Below are 13,704 nucleotides of genomic sequence, written 5' to 3'. Positions count from 1 at the left end.
ATTGGACAGTACTTTCAGTCGTTACCAGGGGCGTGGAGCCGAGCAAACTGAATGGGAAACATTTGAGAGCCTCACCGGCTCACAAACCTTATGGAGAGAGCCGATGACAAGCGAAAACAGTTGTCTGTTTAAGTTAATTGCCGAGGGGACAACAAGGAAACAAAAAATCCCCGCGTATTCAAGCGACCTGTGTAGTATTTAACTACTCGCTCTGCACGCAGCACCCACGAAGAAGAAGAAGCAGTGGAGGGACGTATGTATTTGGGTCTGCAAAAAGGGATGCGAGGACTTGACATGAGATAAATACAACACATTCGTGACATTTCCCCCCTTCAGTGTGGGGTCTGTGTTCAGTTTGCAAAGCCCTAACTGAAGCTGGATTTGTTTTGCCGTGATTGCGGTCGCCCCTGTGCGTGGAAATGGGGATGATATTCAGACAGGGCGTTTTTAAAGTCCACCTTTTGTCGTGGACAGTCGGCTAACGTTAGCGAGGTTTTTCTAATACTGGACCCGACAGGTTCGCCTCTGGTGTGTATCGTTAGCACAAGTTTAACCTGGGTGGTTTGCCCAGCTTTCTCCTCTTTTTGAGCAAGGTATGTCATGTTTTTTTTCTTTCATTTGGTGTAATTGTAATATTGGTGACAGGGGAGCAATTAATACGAGTGTGCTGAGTGTAATTTCACGCTAGCGAACATTAGCTTGTTTTCAACTTAAGTTGTGTCGCCACAACTAGCTTGCTAGTATGTCGTCCACGGCTTCTGCAAACAATATTGTTGTTAATTAACGGGCTTGTCTTGCTTGTCACCCACCCGCATTTATTGACACCAGCTAACTTCGTCTTTGAAATGATCGGCACGCATCATGGCAGTAGATGGCTTCAGCTTTGCCCTAAACATTAGAAACCGTTGGATTTTTGTTTGTCTAACTGGTAACGTCTCTTTTGCAGTTCTTGTATCTGAAATCTCGCCTATGTCATCCATCCCCGTGCAGTTAAGGGCCTTTGCTGGCAAACTGCGTCACCGGGTGGGCGCTGCAGGTATTCATCTGTAAATCTGCATTTGGAAAGTGAAGCCATGGCACGAGTGACCTGGAAACCAAAGTGACTGAACTTTTAAATCACCATGGAGCCAAAGGATAATTCAAACTCCGAGGTCCATCAAGAGCACAAATATACATCTGTACCCAAATCTCAGTGTGAACTGAGCATGAATATGTACGAGGCCATGGGTGATGGAAGTGTTAATCCTGTGGACTCTGTTGTGAGAGGTGGGAGTGACCCCAGCGCATACCCATCTTCCAGTTATCAGAGGAATGTGCATCAGAGATTCATCAGGAGAAGTCTGTGGTTTTCAGACACGGATGATCAGGCCTTTGAAGCACCTGAAGGCGAAAACAGGAGTAAGGTCCTAAACATTAACTTGAGAACAATAGTGGACAGGACGCGTGGAACTGCTTGTGGGATACAAGAGAGTTCCAGCACTGAAAGTCAAAGTGGACACAAAGACAGTGCAACAGAGAGCGCCAGTGCTGATGAGGACAAGGACAGAGGTGGAAATTCGTTGAACGTTACTTGCAGTGATGGTGGTAAAGTTGCCTTAAAGGCAGCCAGTGAAGAAAATGAGGAGGAAGCAGAGATGAAAGCAGTATCTACATCACCAGGAGGAAGGTTCCTTAAGTTTGACATTGAGCTGGGAAGAGGGTCCTTCAAAACGGTCTACAAAGGCCTGGATACTGAGACCTGGGTGGAGGTGGCCTGGTGTGAACTGCAGGTAAAGTAATAAAATTGTCCATCGCTTTCAGAAGCTCTGCGTCAGTTAGCAGTAAACGAAGAAGATCTGTCTGGTGAAGACGCTTAAACTTTTAACGTTCTTTTTCAGGTATATCTTTAATCAGCTACAATTTCTTTTACATCTATTGGCAATATGCATAAATTGTAAGTGAATGGAAGAATGCCTGACTCCCGTAGGAAGCTCTTCATATTTTTCCTCTATTTTCTCATTGCATGCTTGTGTGACAAAGATGTCTTTAGGGAGCTATCATTGAGCATGAGTGCTCAACGTGGCAAATGGATTTACGCACGAATTTTAAATGGTTCTCACAAGAAAAATTGATTGGTGTGGAGGCACCACTACCATTAATGTATAGTAATTTGCAGGTTTGCAAATACTCTGGGGAGATTCTGTTTTCCTCATTATACAGACAGGAAAATCACAAGCTTATGACTGTGCAAAGGTATTAACTAATTATTTCTGTCCTTTGGATACTGCAGCAGGGATTATCTCTCTCTCTCCCTCTGTCTCCCAGGAGGCTTAATGGGAACTGTAGTAAGCATGACTGACCCCTCAAAGAAAGTGAACCTGTACAGCATGTTAGTTTTCCACCATTTGGGAAGGATTCATTTCCAGTAGTTATGTTCCACCAACCTTGATATATAAATACATATATATATATGTATTATTTTTTTCACTGTAATGATTTGGCCACTTGACAGTGTAATGACATTGAGCAGTTATTGGAGTGGACAGAGCAGGAGATGCATGTGTGCACTCTCTCTCCCAGCAGTTTGCCTGCAAAATCACGAGTGGTGTTACTCCCTGCATCCCTCCCTCTATGCAACAGGAGGTAGAGAGACAGGAAGCAGCTGAAAGTGCGCAGTTGCCTGCTGGGAACCGTGTGGCAGCCAGTGGCCTCCATACTTTGCTTGGGGAACTGAAAACATGCAATGTCAGTAATCTGTAAGATGAAAGCATGCAAACTGCTTCCCTTGAAAAGAACTAAACCTGTTATGTATAACTGCAGCATTGCAGGGCAGTGATGCATCTCATTACTTGGAAGAGCTCTGACGATACCTTTGCATACGAGTGAGTCAGGTTACAATAGCTGTGTAGCTTGAGTTTGGATGATGTCATGTCGACGGCTTGTGAGCAATTCCATGTCTTCTTTATCTTGACAACACAGAGCTGCAGTGGAACTCTGTGAAGGCTAGAAAGTAGAACTGGAGGCAGTTCACTGTATTTTAGTTCAGTAGCGGATGTCTGCTTCAATTATGGTCTTAAGCATTGGACTTAACATCCTTTTTACTTAATTGCCTGATTGTTGTTGCTTTTTTTATTGAACCACAGTCATTTTGTATAATTATTACAAACATTTGTATTCGCATGTATATAAACAACTGGTTGAAACTAAAGTCAAATAATGTTCACATCACTATTTCTTTATTGTTTTCCACCCAACTTCGAGCTCTATTAACCCATCAACTACTTGTATTGTAATCCTACAAGATTTAAATGGTGAGCTGAAGTTTGTTCGGGTCCTTTTCAGGTCCGACAGTGTTGTATCGCTCCACAGAGAGTTGGATGATAAATAAAAGACTGATAGGTTAGCAGTTCTTTTGGTGAATGGCTCCCTCAGTCTCCTCTGATTCGTATGACTCATCAGCATGCTAACAAAACCTGCAATAACATGCACTTGCCTATCTAACCAGGAATGAAGATGGGGCCATGATAGTAAGAAACGCACCTATACTGGGCCTGCCTGTGAACTCAGAAATACTCCCTGATTTCTATCTTGTAGGAATCCGGTACAGCTTGTTGATAGCTGAGGAGATGTCCGAGTGACGTGTCCACCAAAAGAACCCTGGAACGTCTGCTAGCTATATTCGGTGGTGAGCGGTCACTTAAAAACTCACCAACAAATGGGAACAAACTCCATAATAAACCCTCCCTCCTAAGATGGTTGTGTCAGAACTGTAAGCGATAAGTAATTAGTTGCAAAGAAGAGAGTTGTCAGGATAACGGCAAAGCTGAGTCAGAGTGAATGTCTGATAAGTAAGGATGTAATCTATTGTCATATCTCCTATGCAGGACTAGCTTTTACGCTTAGTCTTGCATGGTAAACTGTTGGATTGAAAATATAATATATTTATTATGCAGAGCTCATCAATGTGTTTGGTCATTTACCCTTTAGATAATCGGTTTGCTGAATCGATCAAAACCCTGAAAATGCAAGCAAACGAGTGCTTGTGTGTCTGAATCACTACAGTTTTCAAAGTGGCATTTGTTTATCCTGCCTTTTATGAATTTGAACTACCTGAGCAGTTTGTGACAAGTGGTTCAGTGCGTGTCAGTCACGGATAGAGTTCGGGCAAATATCTATCACTCCATGTGTTATTTTTAAGTTGACCTTTAGAAATGATGGAATTGTTTACGCTTGACTGTGGGTAATTCGGTGCGTTATTTAAGCCATCGCAGTGTGCAGAGGCACAACTTGAGTGACACTCGTGTTGCCCTTTTTTCTGTAACTTTTTTTTTCTCAGATAGTTGGATAACCTTTTTGAATGTTGGTGAAATGAATTTTCAGGTCTTGAAAGCTGTCGGGTTACCACAGCAGGGCAGCGTCCAACCTTATTGTAAAGGAGGGACGTGACGTAGGTTTGGCCACCGCAGAAATACCCCACTTTGTATGTCTGAATGTGGTATTAGTGTCAAGTCGTTAACACTGTATTTAAAGCCGTTCATTGTGTGGTTGTGTACATTGAACTTGTTTTAAAATCTGAGTAGTTATAAGAAGCTTTGCCAGCATTCTGCAGCTCACCAAATGAACTGCTGTGTTTTAATGAGAGACTTGAGTTTCTCCACTTTGGCTTATTGGAATGCTTTGCATTGTCTGTCTCACTGCTATCAGAGGAAGTGCACTCGGTAGTATTTTAAGTCGCTGTTCCGACTGGTTGTCTGAGCTAAAAGCAACCCGCGCTGCCTACAATCACACTAGATCTCGGTCATATTCAACAACATTGTCAAGCACAGGTAACAACAGGTCCTAAGACTGCGCCCAAAGAAGATTTAATTCCTGTTATGCATGTGTACGCTTAGGTTTTGCATGTCCACGATGCCAGCTTCGTCTTGCCCAGCAAATGATGAGATTTTGAGATTTCTGTGGAGGATGAGGTGTTGTGAAACTGGACTCTATGATTTCCCACTATGTTCCCTCCCTCCCATGGTCACATCATTCTCTTGTCTTGAAATTTTTAAATCTAATATTGTGTGTGTGGGGGTTTTTTCCCTTAAATTTTTTTTCTCCCCTCGTCCAAACCTTCTTCCAGGCCCGTCTCCCCCACATCTCCCTTTCTGTGCCAGGCTTCTGGCGTAACACAGACGGCTCCGGCTCAGGCAGTGCTGTTAATCTGAGAGCGGGATGTGGCATTTTATCGCTGTCTGCGTGGCATATTATCGTGTCTTTGTTTATTATAGATTTTATCTTAAAATTTAGAAACCTCTGGCTCTGTGGATCGATTTTCAACGTGTTCTTGTATTTGCTGTGTTAGGGGCTCTGTCCCTCGTGCACACACACTTAACCTCTGACTCATTGGAGACTTTGCTGTGGTATTTGGCAGAGGGCTTGTTTTTCTGCAGATAAAATCAAGTTGATTGTGAATGCGGAGCTGTTGATGATGCCGTTGAAGTGATATCATGCCGCTGGTCTTTGCTAGAAATTTAGAGTTTCTAGAACCAAACAAACCAAACCCATGACCTGGAATCACTCGGTCAGTCTCTTGATTCGAAGCATAGATTTTTTTGTTTTGGCCATGTTGGGAGAGTCCAACGTGCTTTGTGTTGTACTGTAGCATAGGGCTTTCTCTTTTGATTAGAAAATAACAACCACATCCCCTTTTCGGCTGCTCGTATGGGGGAAAAACATCAAACAAAATTGGGGATACTCAAGTTGGCTTCATTGGTTAAGGTCTGTTTTGTAATGAGCTGCCCAGGACAGCCTGACCAGCCTGACCGCTGACTACAGCGAACAATGCCTTATCAGTGGCTCCATCTTCAGTTCCCGTGTCACCTCGACAACAGAAGAGCATAAAGAAAGAAGGACAAGCCTGTTGTGGAGGCACAGCAATGCTGCCTGTGGTATAGCTGCAGCAGGCACAGTCGCAAGTGGCTGGTTAACAAAATCTAGGTGCAATGCATAAGACGCATGATTGCAGGCCTGCGTTGATTCTTTTTGCTCTGTCGGGAAAGAGAAAGGGTGCGGTTTCACGTCACTTGTATGCTGTTTTTAAGACCTAAAAGAAACGGTGATTACAGTCGTTTGCTGCTCAAATTTCTGTTGTGGTGGTTTCTGAAATAGAAACTTCCCAGGAACGTATAGCAAGATGTTTAGTTGATAAACTCTTAAATGCACAACTCTTAATTATTCCCATGAATTACAAAATGATCGTGTGATTCAGTGACGACATAAAGTTATCAGCAGCCAACGCCATTATAGAACAATACTTAGCCGATAAGTAGCTGAAGTACTTGGGGGAAGACTCTGATTTCCGCACCCGACTGCTGGTTAATGAGTCGGTTAAGGGATTAATGGATTCTGGACATAATATGGCATCGGAGAGCTCATGTGATTCCGTGACCAGTGCGAATGGCAAAAATCTCTGTTCATGTGTGAACAACCAATGCTGAGAGGAATTCATAAAGATGTGTTTTCTGCCACTAAGCCCTGTGCTCGTCACAATATTTGTTCCATGTCCAAAATACGTACTTTTATCAATGTGTGCATCCAAATTGGGCTGCAACCAATCACACTTGCACTGAATTCACATGGAAGGGAGTTAAACAGCGCACATAGATATTTGTTTGTTTAATAATGTGAATTCAGGGAATTTTTAGGGAAACAATCTGAGAGCGCAGAAGAATGCCGAGTACACGAAGAGGAGCTCAAACTGGCGAGCAGGACATCTGTGGCGCTCTGCTACACCTGAGTGACACTTCAGAGCGTGACATGTCCGACTGCCTTTGAATGACTGTTTTCCTCCATTGGGGGTAACTTATAACAACGCTCAGACAAAGTAAACATGAGTCACATTGGTCATTTGATTTGTCAGATGTCATTTGGATTGTGGAGGGAGAGAAACATGTGCTCCCCAACAACACTCGCGTTAGCTGTTGTAGCCTGTGGACAAGGCTTTGAAAACTGGCTAACTTCATGCCAGTAATGGAAGCAGCATTTAGCTCATATCTATCAATATTATGATGTTTTATGGACTAAATATCCCACTGGATTGAATTGTCTGAGACTGTAACAAGACTGTTGGTCAAATACTGGCGACTATGATGCCTTATTACTGAGATACTGAGACTGCAGAATCTCGTGATGTTTCTGCTTGGGAGATGGCATTGATTTTACCTGCTGAAGTGAAATAATTACTTTGCCGTTAGCCGAGGTAATAGCGTCTGAGCCATCCTACGATATGGTACTTGTGTTCACCAACACACACAGCAGTAATAACACAATGGGGGTAAGCAATGATACAAGCTTAATGAATTCTCTCTTTGCTCCACTCACTGGCTACACTGTATCGTTGTCTAAAGCTTTGCATTTCATTTACTTGGGCAATTCATTGCCTATTTAATAGAGTAATTTTCGATTGGTTTGTCAATCGACAAGAAGTGGCACTTCTAAATTATTTGGCTACAATAAAATATCCCAGCAAATGTAAGCTTTCTGTTTGATCTCTTTTGTCCATGTTTTCCCCTGAATACACCAGTGGTCAGACTATTATTCAAGCTGTCAGACGGTGAGAGTGCTAGCCCTAAAGTTTCTATCTTGTGGCCAAAAATCTCACTTCCTATAATGGAACCGATAGCAACAACACTGTCTTCATTGATCATACCAGGATTAAGTGAGCAACTTTCAGCATTGCACCGTACAGTTGAAGATTCAGCCAAGAGGCCCCTTAACCTCCCTGTTTCATCCGCCCTACAATAGAAAATGTCAGCCCATTAGGAGTAATAATCCCTTTTGGAATTTAAGAGGGTTATTTTTATGAGCAAACCAACGCACCTCTGTATCCTGTCCAGGCCTCCTGCTTAGGCTCTGTGGGGTGAAAACAAGGGTTACTTTTTATCCACTCTACTTGACCTCTAAGTCAATAAGCTTTTTATGTAATGCTCACTGTTATGCTTCCGTGACAGGTTTCCCTTCAGATAAGTGGAAAGAAACCTTCTAAGAAACACATGTAAGAGCTTGTATGACTACATCTTTTTCCGTTGAACTTTTGATGCGAATCGACGCATAGGGTTTTAAATCTTAAGGTCACCTGATTCGATACAAAACTATCTTGGTTTAGTACAGAAGAGTATTCATTTCAATATGTATTTGATGACAGAAAAATGCAGAGTGAAGTGCATGTGTAGCTTCTGGAAATATTGTATTTATAGGGTTTATGGGGAAAAAAAGGCATAGTCTATCCAACGGTACTGATACAGGCTCGTCCAAAAAAACAAGACATCATAAGAAAATCTGCATAAACGTCTAAAATTCCCAGTCAAATTGAATCAAAATGACACTGTTGTCTATTTATGAACGAGGCTTCCTCGCCATGTGCTAAATGTATACCCTATTACACTGAAGTGACATTTTGTTAAACTCTGTTAGGTGAAATGTAAAGTGCCCGAAATGCAGCCCAAACATGTATACTTCTTCCAAAAAAACCAAAAAACCAAGGCTTCCTCAACTTCACCATAGGTGAAATGTATAGTGTAGATGTAGCTTTCTCAGTAACATTGACATGATAGCATGACATGCTTTGTATCGTAAATCCAAGCCTTTGTTGTAAAGCTGTAGATCTTAAGATGAAGCAAGTTATGGGTATTTGTTTTTGGCACCGTGTTGGTGAGCAGCTGAATATTTAACTCGCTCAACCATTTTTTTTTTTTTTTTTTTTTTTTTTTCCAACTCTGGTTGATGGCAGATGTCAGCCATGGTATCTTGTGGCGTTCCTAAAGTACACGGCTTCCACTGAGCAAACCCTGCATATTAATTGAGTTGTGTCCGACTCCCTCTTCCCTGGAACAAGAGAGATTCTAAACTGTGCCAGAAAGCCTTTGCAGAAAATGGAACTGGTTGCATTTCGTGCTGCATCTCTCGCTGCTTCACGTCGATAACGGCCTTTGGAAGCTGATGCAGAGATCATCTGTTTCTGCTGTCGCAGAAGCCAATAGTGTCTGAAATCTCTGCTGCACTTCAACAGCAACAAACTCGCATGCCGGTGCTTAACAACAGTAAAAAGTTGTCATTACGAAGCACGAGGAGACACGGAGCAAGTCAGCAAATACTGTGAGATAATGCCCCAGTAGTATTTTAAAAAAAAAAAATTAATCCAATATGTCTAAAATAAAAAAAGTCTGCCGGGTTATGATGACTGCATACATCCATCTTTAAGTAGTTGCAGCATTTAATATAAGTGCGCTGGTCTTTCAATTGATTTTGATGAATACACATGAGATCTAGGGAAGTAGATGTATTTAAATCCTCCATGAATAAAAACACAAGCGCTTGTTTTCCTCCTGTGTAGTGTTTAGTCGTGTTGCTTTATTATGCTGAGTCAAGGCTGTCTCTGCCTGTGTTCTCACACACAGCAGCGCTTGTTACAATGGGCAGAGGGGTCACCCAGTTCAAGTCAGGACATTTCTGTTTGGCACACCACCCATCATCATCAGTGATCTATGAAAATTCAAAATGACCACCCCTTACGTTTTGGCCAGTCCAAACTGGCGTCATGAGGTTTCAGGCATTTACATGGATATTAAGCATTTTCCAATATTTGTTTCAAGTTGAGAGTAGATGGGTAGAATTGCTGCCATGGCTGTTACAGCACCACAGCGATTTGTTGCTGATTGTATTAGTTACCCTATTATTTTTACAATGGGGCTTTGTTTATCGTAAAGCATGGATGTTTGGAGTCTATGTAAGAGTGTGTGTTTAGGATGTCCCCCGCCAGCTGTCATGCCTCATGTTCTGCTGGACTAATGCTGCAACTTGTCCTGGAAAGAAATGGATAAATGAATAGATAAACCCCAAGAAATGTCAAAGCAAAGAAACGAAGTTTATCAGGGAATAGTAGACACGCATATGATTTATTTTAATGACAGTTTTTGCCTGTTCTTTTTACTGTACTTTTTATTTTTTCTCCTGGTTTCTCATATTTTAGCAATTTGAGATAGTTTTCTTCACCTTTTTATTGTTGCATTTCTTTGAAAAGGACCTTTCTAGAAATGCTCTGTTTGGTTTATGTAGCAAAATGAATATAGCCGGATAAATATGTGATTGGAAACCAACTTAAAACAAATGGTGCTGGAGTGGTGAAAAGATGTCGCTGTAAACAAAGGTGTGTGCCAGATGCAGCCCAGGCACTTGGTGTGAAACAAAAATAGAGTCTACGTTGGCTTAACTCATGTTTACAATTTGGGTTAACGAAATCATGTTTTAACACCCATGCAACATTGAAATATCTTTCTAATTCCCGTACAGTTTATTCTGCTCGCTGACGCAGCAGTGACCTAATTGCTTTCTCAGCCCGTGCTGAAAGTGTCTGTCATGCATGCCTTCCTCCACGGATCCCTCTAGTTTCTTCCCTTTTGTTTTCTTGGCTTACTCTTTTCATGCCCAAACAGGGAACTGTTTGCTTATTGTTTCACCATCTCCATGCCATCATGGATGGGATTACTGTGTTGTTTTTTTTTTTGTTTTTTTGCTTTATCTTGACAAAGCTGGACGATGCACATATTTCTTTTTCCTTTAGCAACTCGCTCCACTGCCGGTCAAAGCCTCCTGCAGTCCTGAACGATGGGCCAGAAGTCATCTGCTGGCAGTCTGCTGGCTCATGGCTCGCCCTGCACCAGCTTTTGTTACAGAAACGGAAAGCACTGCAACCATCATTTGGGCGCATGCTGTTGCCAAGTGAATGATCAAACTTTCTTCCATCTGGCAGGCAGGGTTTGATTTCCATGATCCCAAACATCCTTGTTGTTATGTCTATAACTGAGAAAGATATGGCTGTTAGAGAGGTGTTCTGCAGCACTCTGACCTCCAGCAAAAGGTATAGATTGAGAAAGGTACTCATTGTTATTGAGACTAAGAATGAACCTGGCCTTCATTGCAGAGTTGGGAAAGCTTTAGTCGGACTCATTAGCTCAGTGGTTTCAGTGTGTTAGTGTGGTGTTAGTTTATAGTTCAAATCCCGTACATCCACAGGGGAAATTTCTTAATCTTAATCTTCTTAACCACATGTTGTGACACTGTGAGTACACTAAGTGCGCTTCTTTATTTAATGGTAGAAATTGTTGACAACTTTGAATATAAATCCCTGTCACACTATTACCGAGTCCAAACTTTGCTAATCTGCTTGTTAACAAAGGATCAAGATGAGGTCAAGTTGGTCAGGGAAAGCGGAAATTGTGATTAGGAACACAGCTGTGGACCATCCAGACGGGGTTGTGTGTGTGTGTGTGTGTGTGTAGCTTAGCTAACGTAACGAGATTAACCGCCGAAAGATGCCAAACTTTTAATGCACTGGTGCTTGTGATGTGGATCTCATTAGTTCACTGATCTCACATATTTAACTATGGCGATTTAAATGGGGTCTTAAGTCGGCTACAGCCTTACAGACTGTGACTGCATGCAGTCACATTAACACATGGATGGACAGTACAGACGTGTGTCTTAATTTGACGTTTTGTGACATCTCTACCTTCTCACTTAATTATGGCACGGGTGAGGAATAGAGAGTTGTGAAAAAACTGCCTGCAGCAACACTGCTGCAAAAGAGGAAAGCTACAAAGAAACTTAATCTTCAATAAATGCCTTAAGGTCTGACATTGTCCCGCGGTGAAGGATATGTGACGAGGACAGTTTTGTTTTTTTCGTTTGAAAGTCGTTTTATTGATTTATTATTCTCTGTGATGATGGCTGAACAGATTCTAAAGTGTCTGCCGCTGCAGTATTAGGAGTGAGAAAGGGAACAGTCAGCAAATTGAGAACATTTCTCTGAATGCATTGGTTTTTGTGGCAGAGCAAAACAGATTTTACAGTTTGATGGCTGTATCATAAAATAGGTTTTATGCGATTCGTAGTTGATGTTTACTCAAAGTCTCGATAAGTAATAATATCTGAACTTGGTTTCAAAGACAGGACTCTGCTGAGGACATTTTAATGTGGCTTTTATCCGACTTTGCGATCTGTTGTATAATAAGGAGCAGAATTAGCGAAAGGCTGCTACTCTTTACAAAGGATTTAATCCAGCACCCTGAAGGTAATCCTCTCCAGAGCAGAGCTTCTGTCGACCATCGGATACCACGGAGGTGATCTGGTCTGGTTAGAGCCACCTTTGAAAGTGAGCTCTAAATTAAGCTCAACATATCTGGCTGATCTGTCAAAAGCTGAATTTTCCACTGTAGAAACTAAATGAGTGCAGCTGCTCAGCTGTTTTTTGTGGAGGAAAGCTCATAAAACCTGTGTAAAAGTGCACTGACCCTTTTTTTTTTCTTTTTAATTAAAGCTTACTTTTCTTTTTTGAGCCCCTGCACAATCTTTTCTTTATACTGATAGATTTGCGGCATGCGCACTTTCTGCACATCTAACTGACTAACCAGATGGACCGGTTGCTTCTTGACTATAAAGGCCATAAGAGTACTTTCAGAGTAGTTTTATTTTTTTTATAATCTAATTTGGCAAAGGCATTGTGGTGGTAGAAAAAAAAGGTTTAGTCTGATCGACATTGGTTGTTTTTTTTTTCATGCAGAGATGGCATAATAAATAAGAGTCACAGATGTAGACAAAAGATGAGAAATGGCACTTAGCATTTTGCCAACGAAGGCTGTTCATAGGCATGATTGCTTTGGTCAGGCTCCATTAGTTTTCAGTCTAAGCAGTTAGTTTGGAGAAAGCCTGCTTCTTTGCAGAGTCCCTCACCCCTACATCAATGTATACTTACCCAGGAATCCATTTTGATGGCACTGTAAGGCATCTAGAGCGATACCATCTATGAGTGCATACTGTACATTCTTTTGGATAGATGGCTTCATTGTAACTGACAAACAAATCCTACAGCAGTATCCCCGCTCTGCCTAAAGATTAAGCAGACTTCAGTAGCTGACAGGGAGATGGCTACAGTCTTTAATGTAAAATAATTTAGCAGCTTTGCTTTATTTAGCCCTAAATCTTCTGGTGAATTAGCTGGGCTGATGGTCCCTCTTAAATAAACCGTATGCAGTACGGGAGACGTGATTCTGACTCTGTTTTGCAGTTACATGCTATATCGTCCAGAAAAGTTCCCAGAACTAATATTTTAAGCTAATACACGGTCCCGCAGCTGCATGGGGAAACACTGCTGTGACGTCTTATTCTACTTTGTCTGTGTTGTATGAGCTGGAAGAGCTAATAGAGCGCAGCACACTGATGTAGTGGGTGGCAGCAGTGTGGAACACAGCTTTAAGGATTGTGTCCTGCTAATGTCACTATCCATTTTCCTGTCCTCGCTGCCCACTATTTATTTCTCTGTGTGTGTGTGTGTAAACACACGTGTGTTTAACCTTGCCTGGGCAGTTAGAAACTCTGCCATGTTAAACCCGAGTCTTTTTTCCCCTCAAACAACACAGGCATGATAAGAATGCTTTTCCTGTTGTAGGCTGCACTGTGTGTGTCTGTGTGTGTGTGTGTGTGTGTGTGCATCTTGCCATGCAATGAATGTGAGTCTTCAGTACACGTGGCCTCTGAATAATGGAGATGCCTTGACGTCTGCTAAGAGGGAAACAGAAGTGAGGGAGTAAGTGTTGGGTGTGAGGAGAGTGTGACTGGGACTTACGGAACACTCTGAGTTGAGGGTTAATAAACGCAGCATGACTTCTAAAAGATGACAGCATAGGTGAC

General features: G+C 42.0%; 1 protein-coding gene across 2 annotated transcripts in view; it reads left to right on the top strand.

The window, feature by feature from the left end:
• Positions 1–33: 33 nt before the first annotated feature.
• Positions 34–13,704, top strand: part of LOC140271146 (serine/threonine-protein kinase WNK2-like) — a 40,186-nt gene continuing 26,515 nt past the window's right edge. For both annotated transcript variants that reach the window (XM_072366241.1, XM_072366240.1), the window contains exons 1-2: positions 34–593; positions 947–1,769. In XM_072366241.1, the coding sequence (XP_072222342.1) occupies positions 1,122–1,769 (648 nt within the window). In that variant the 5' untranslated portion in view covers positions 34–593; positions 947–1,121. The remainder of the gene's footprint in view (positions 594–946; positions 1,770–13,704) is intronic.

The sequence above is a fragment of the Leuresthes tenuis genome, unplaced genomic scaffold (assembly GCF_036924035.1).
Source record: "Leuresthes tenuis unplaced genomic scaffold, fLeuTen1.0.hap1 SCAF_16, whole genome shotgun sequence".
NCBI lineage: Eukaryota > Metazoa > Chordata > Actinopteri > Atheriniformes > Atherinopsidae > Leuresthes > Leuresthes tenuis.
Note: the sequence above shows the minus strand (reverse complement) of the source record. Positions and strands in the feature narration are given on the sequence as shown.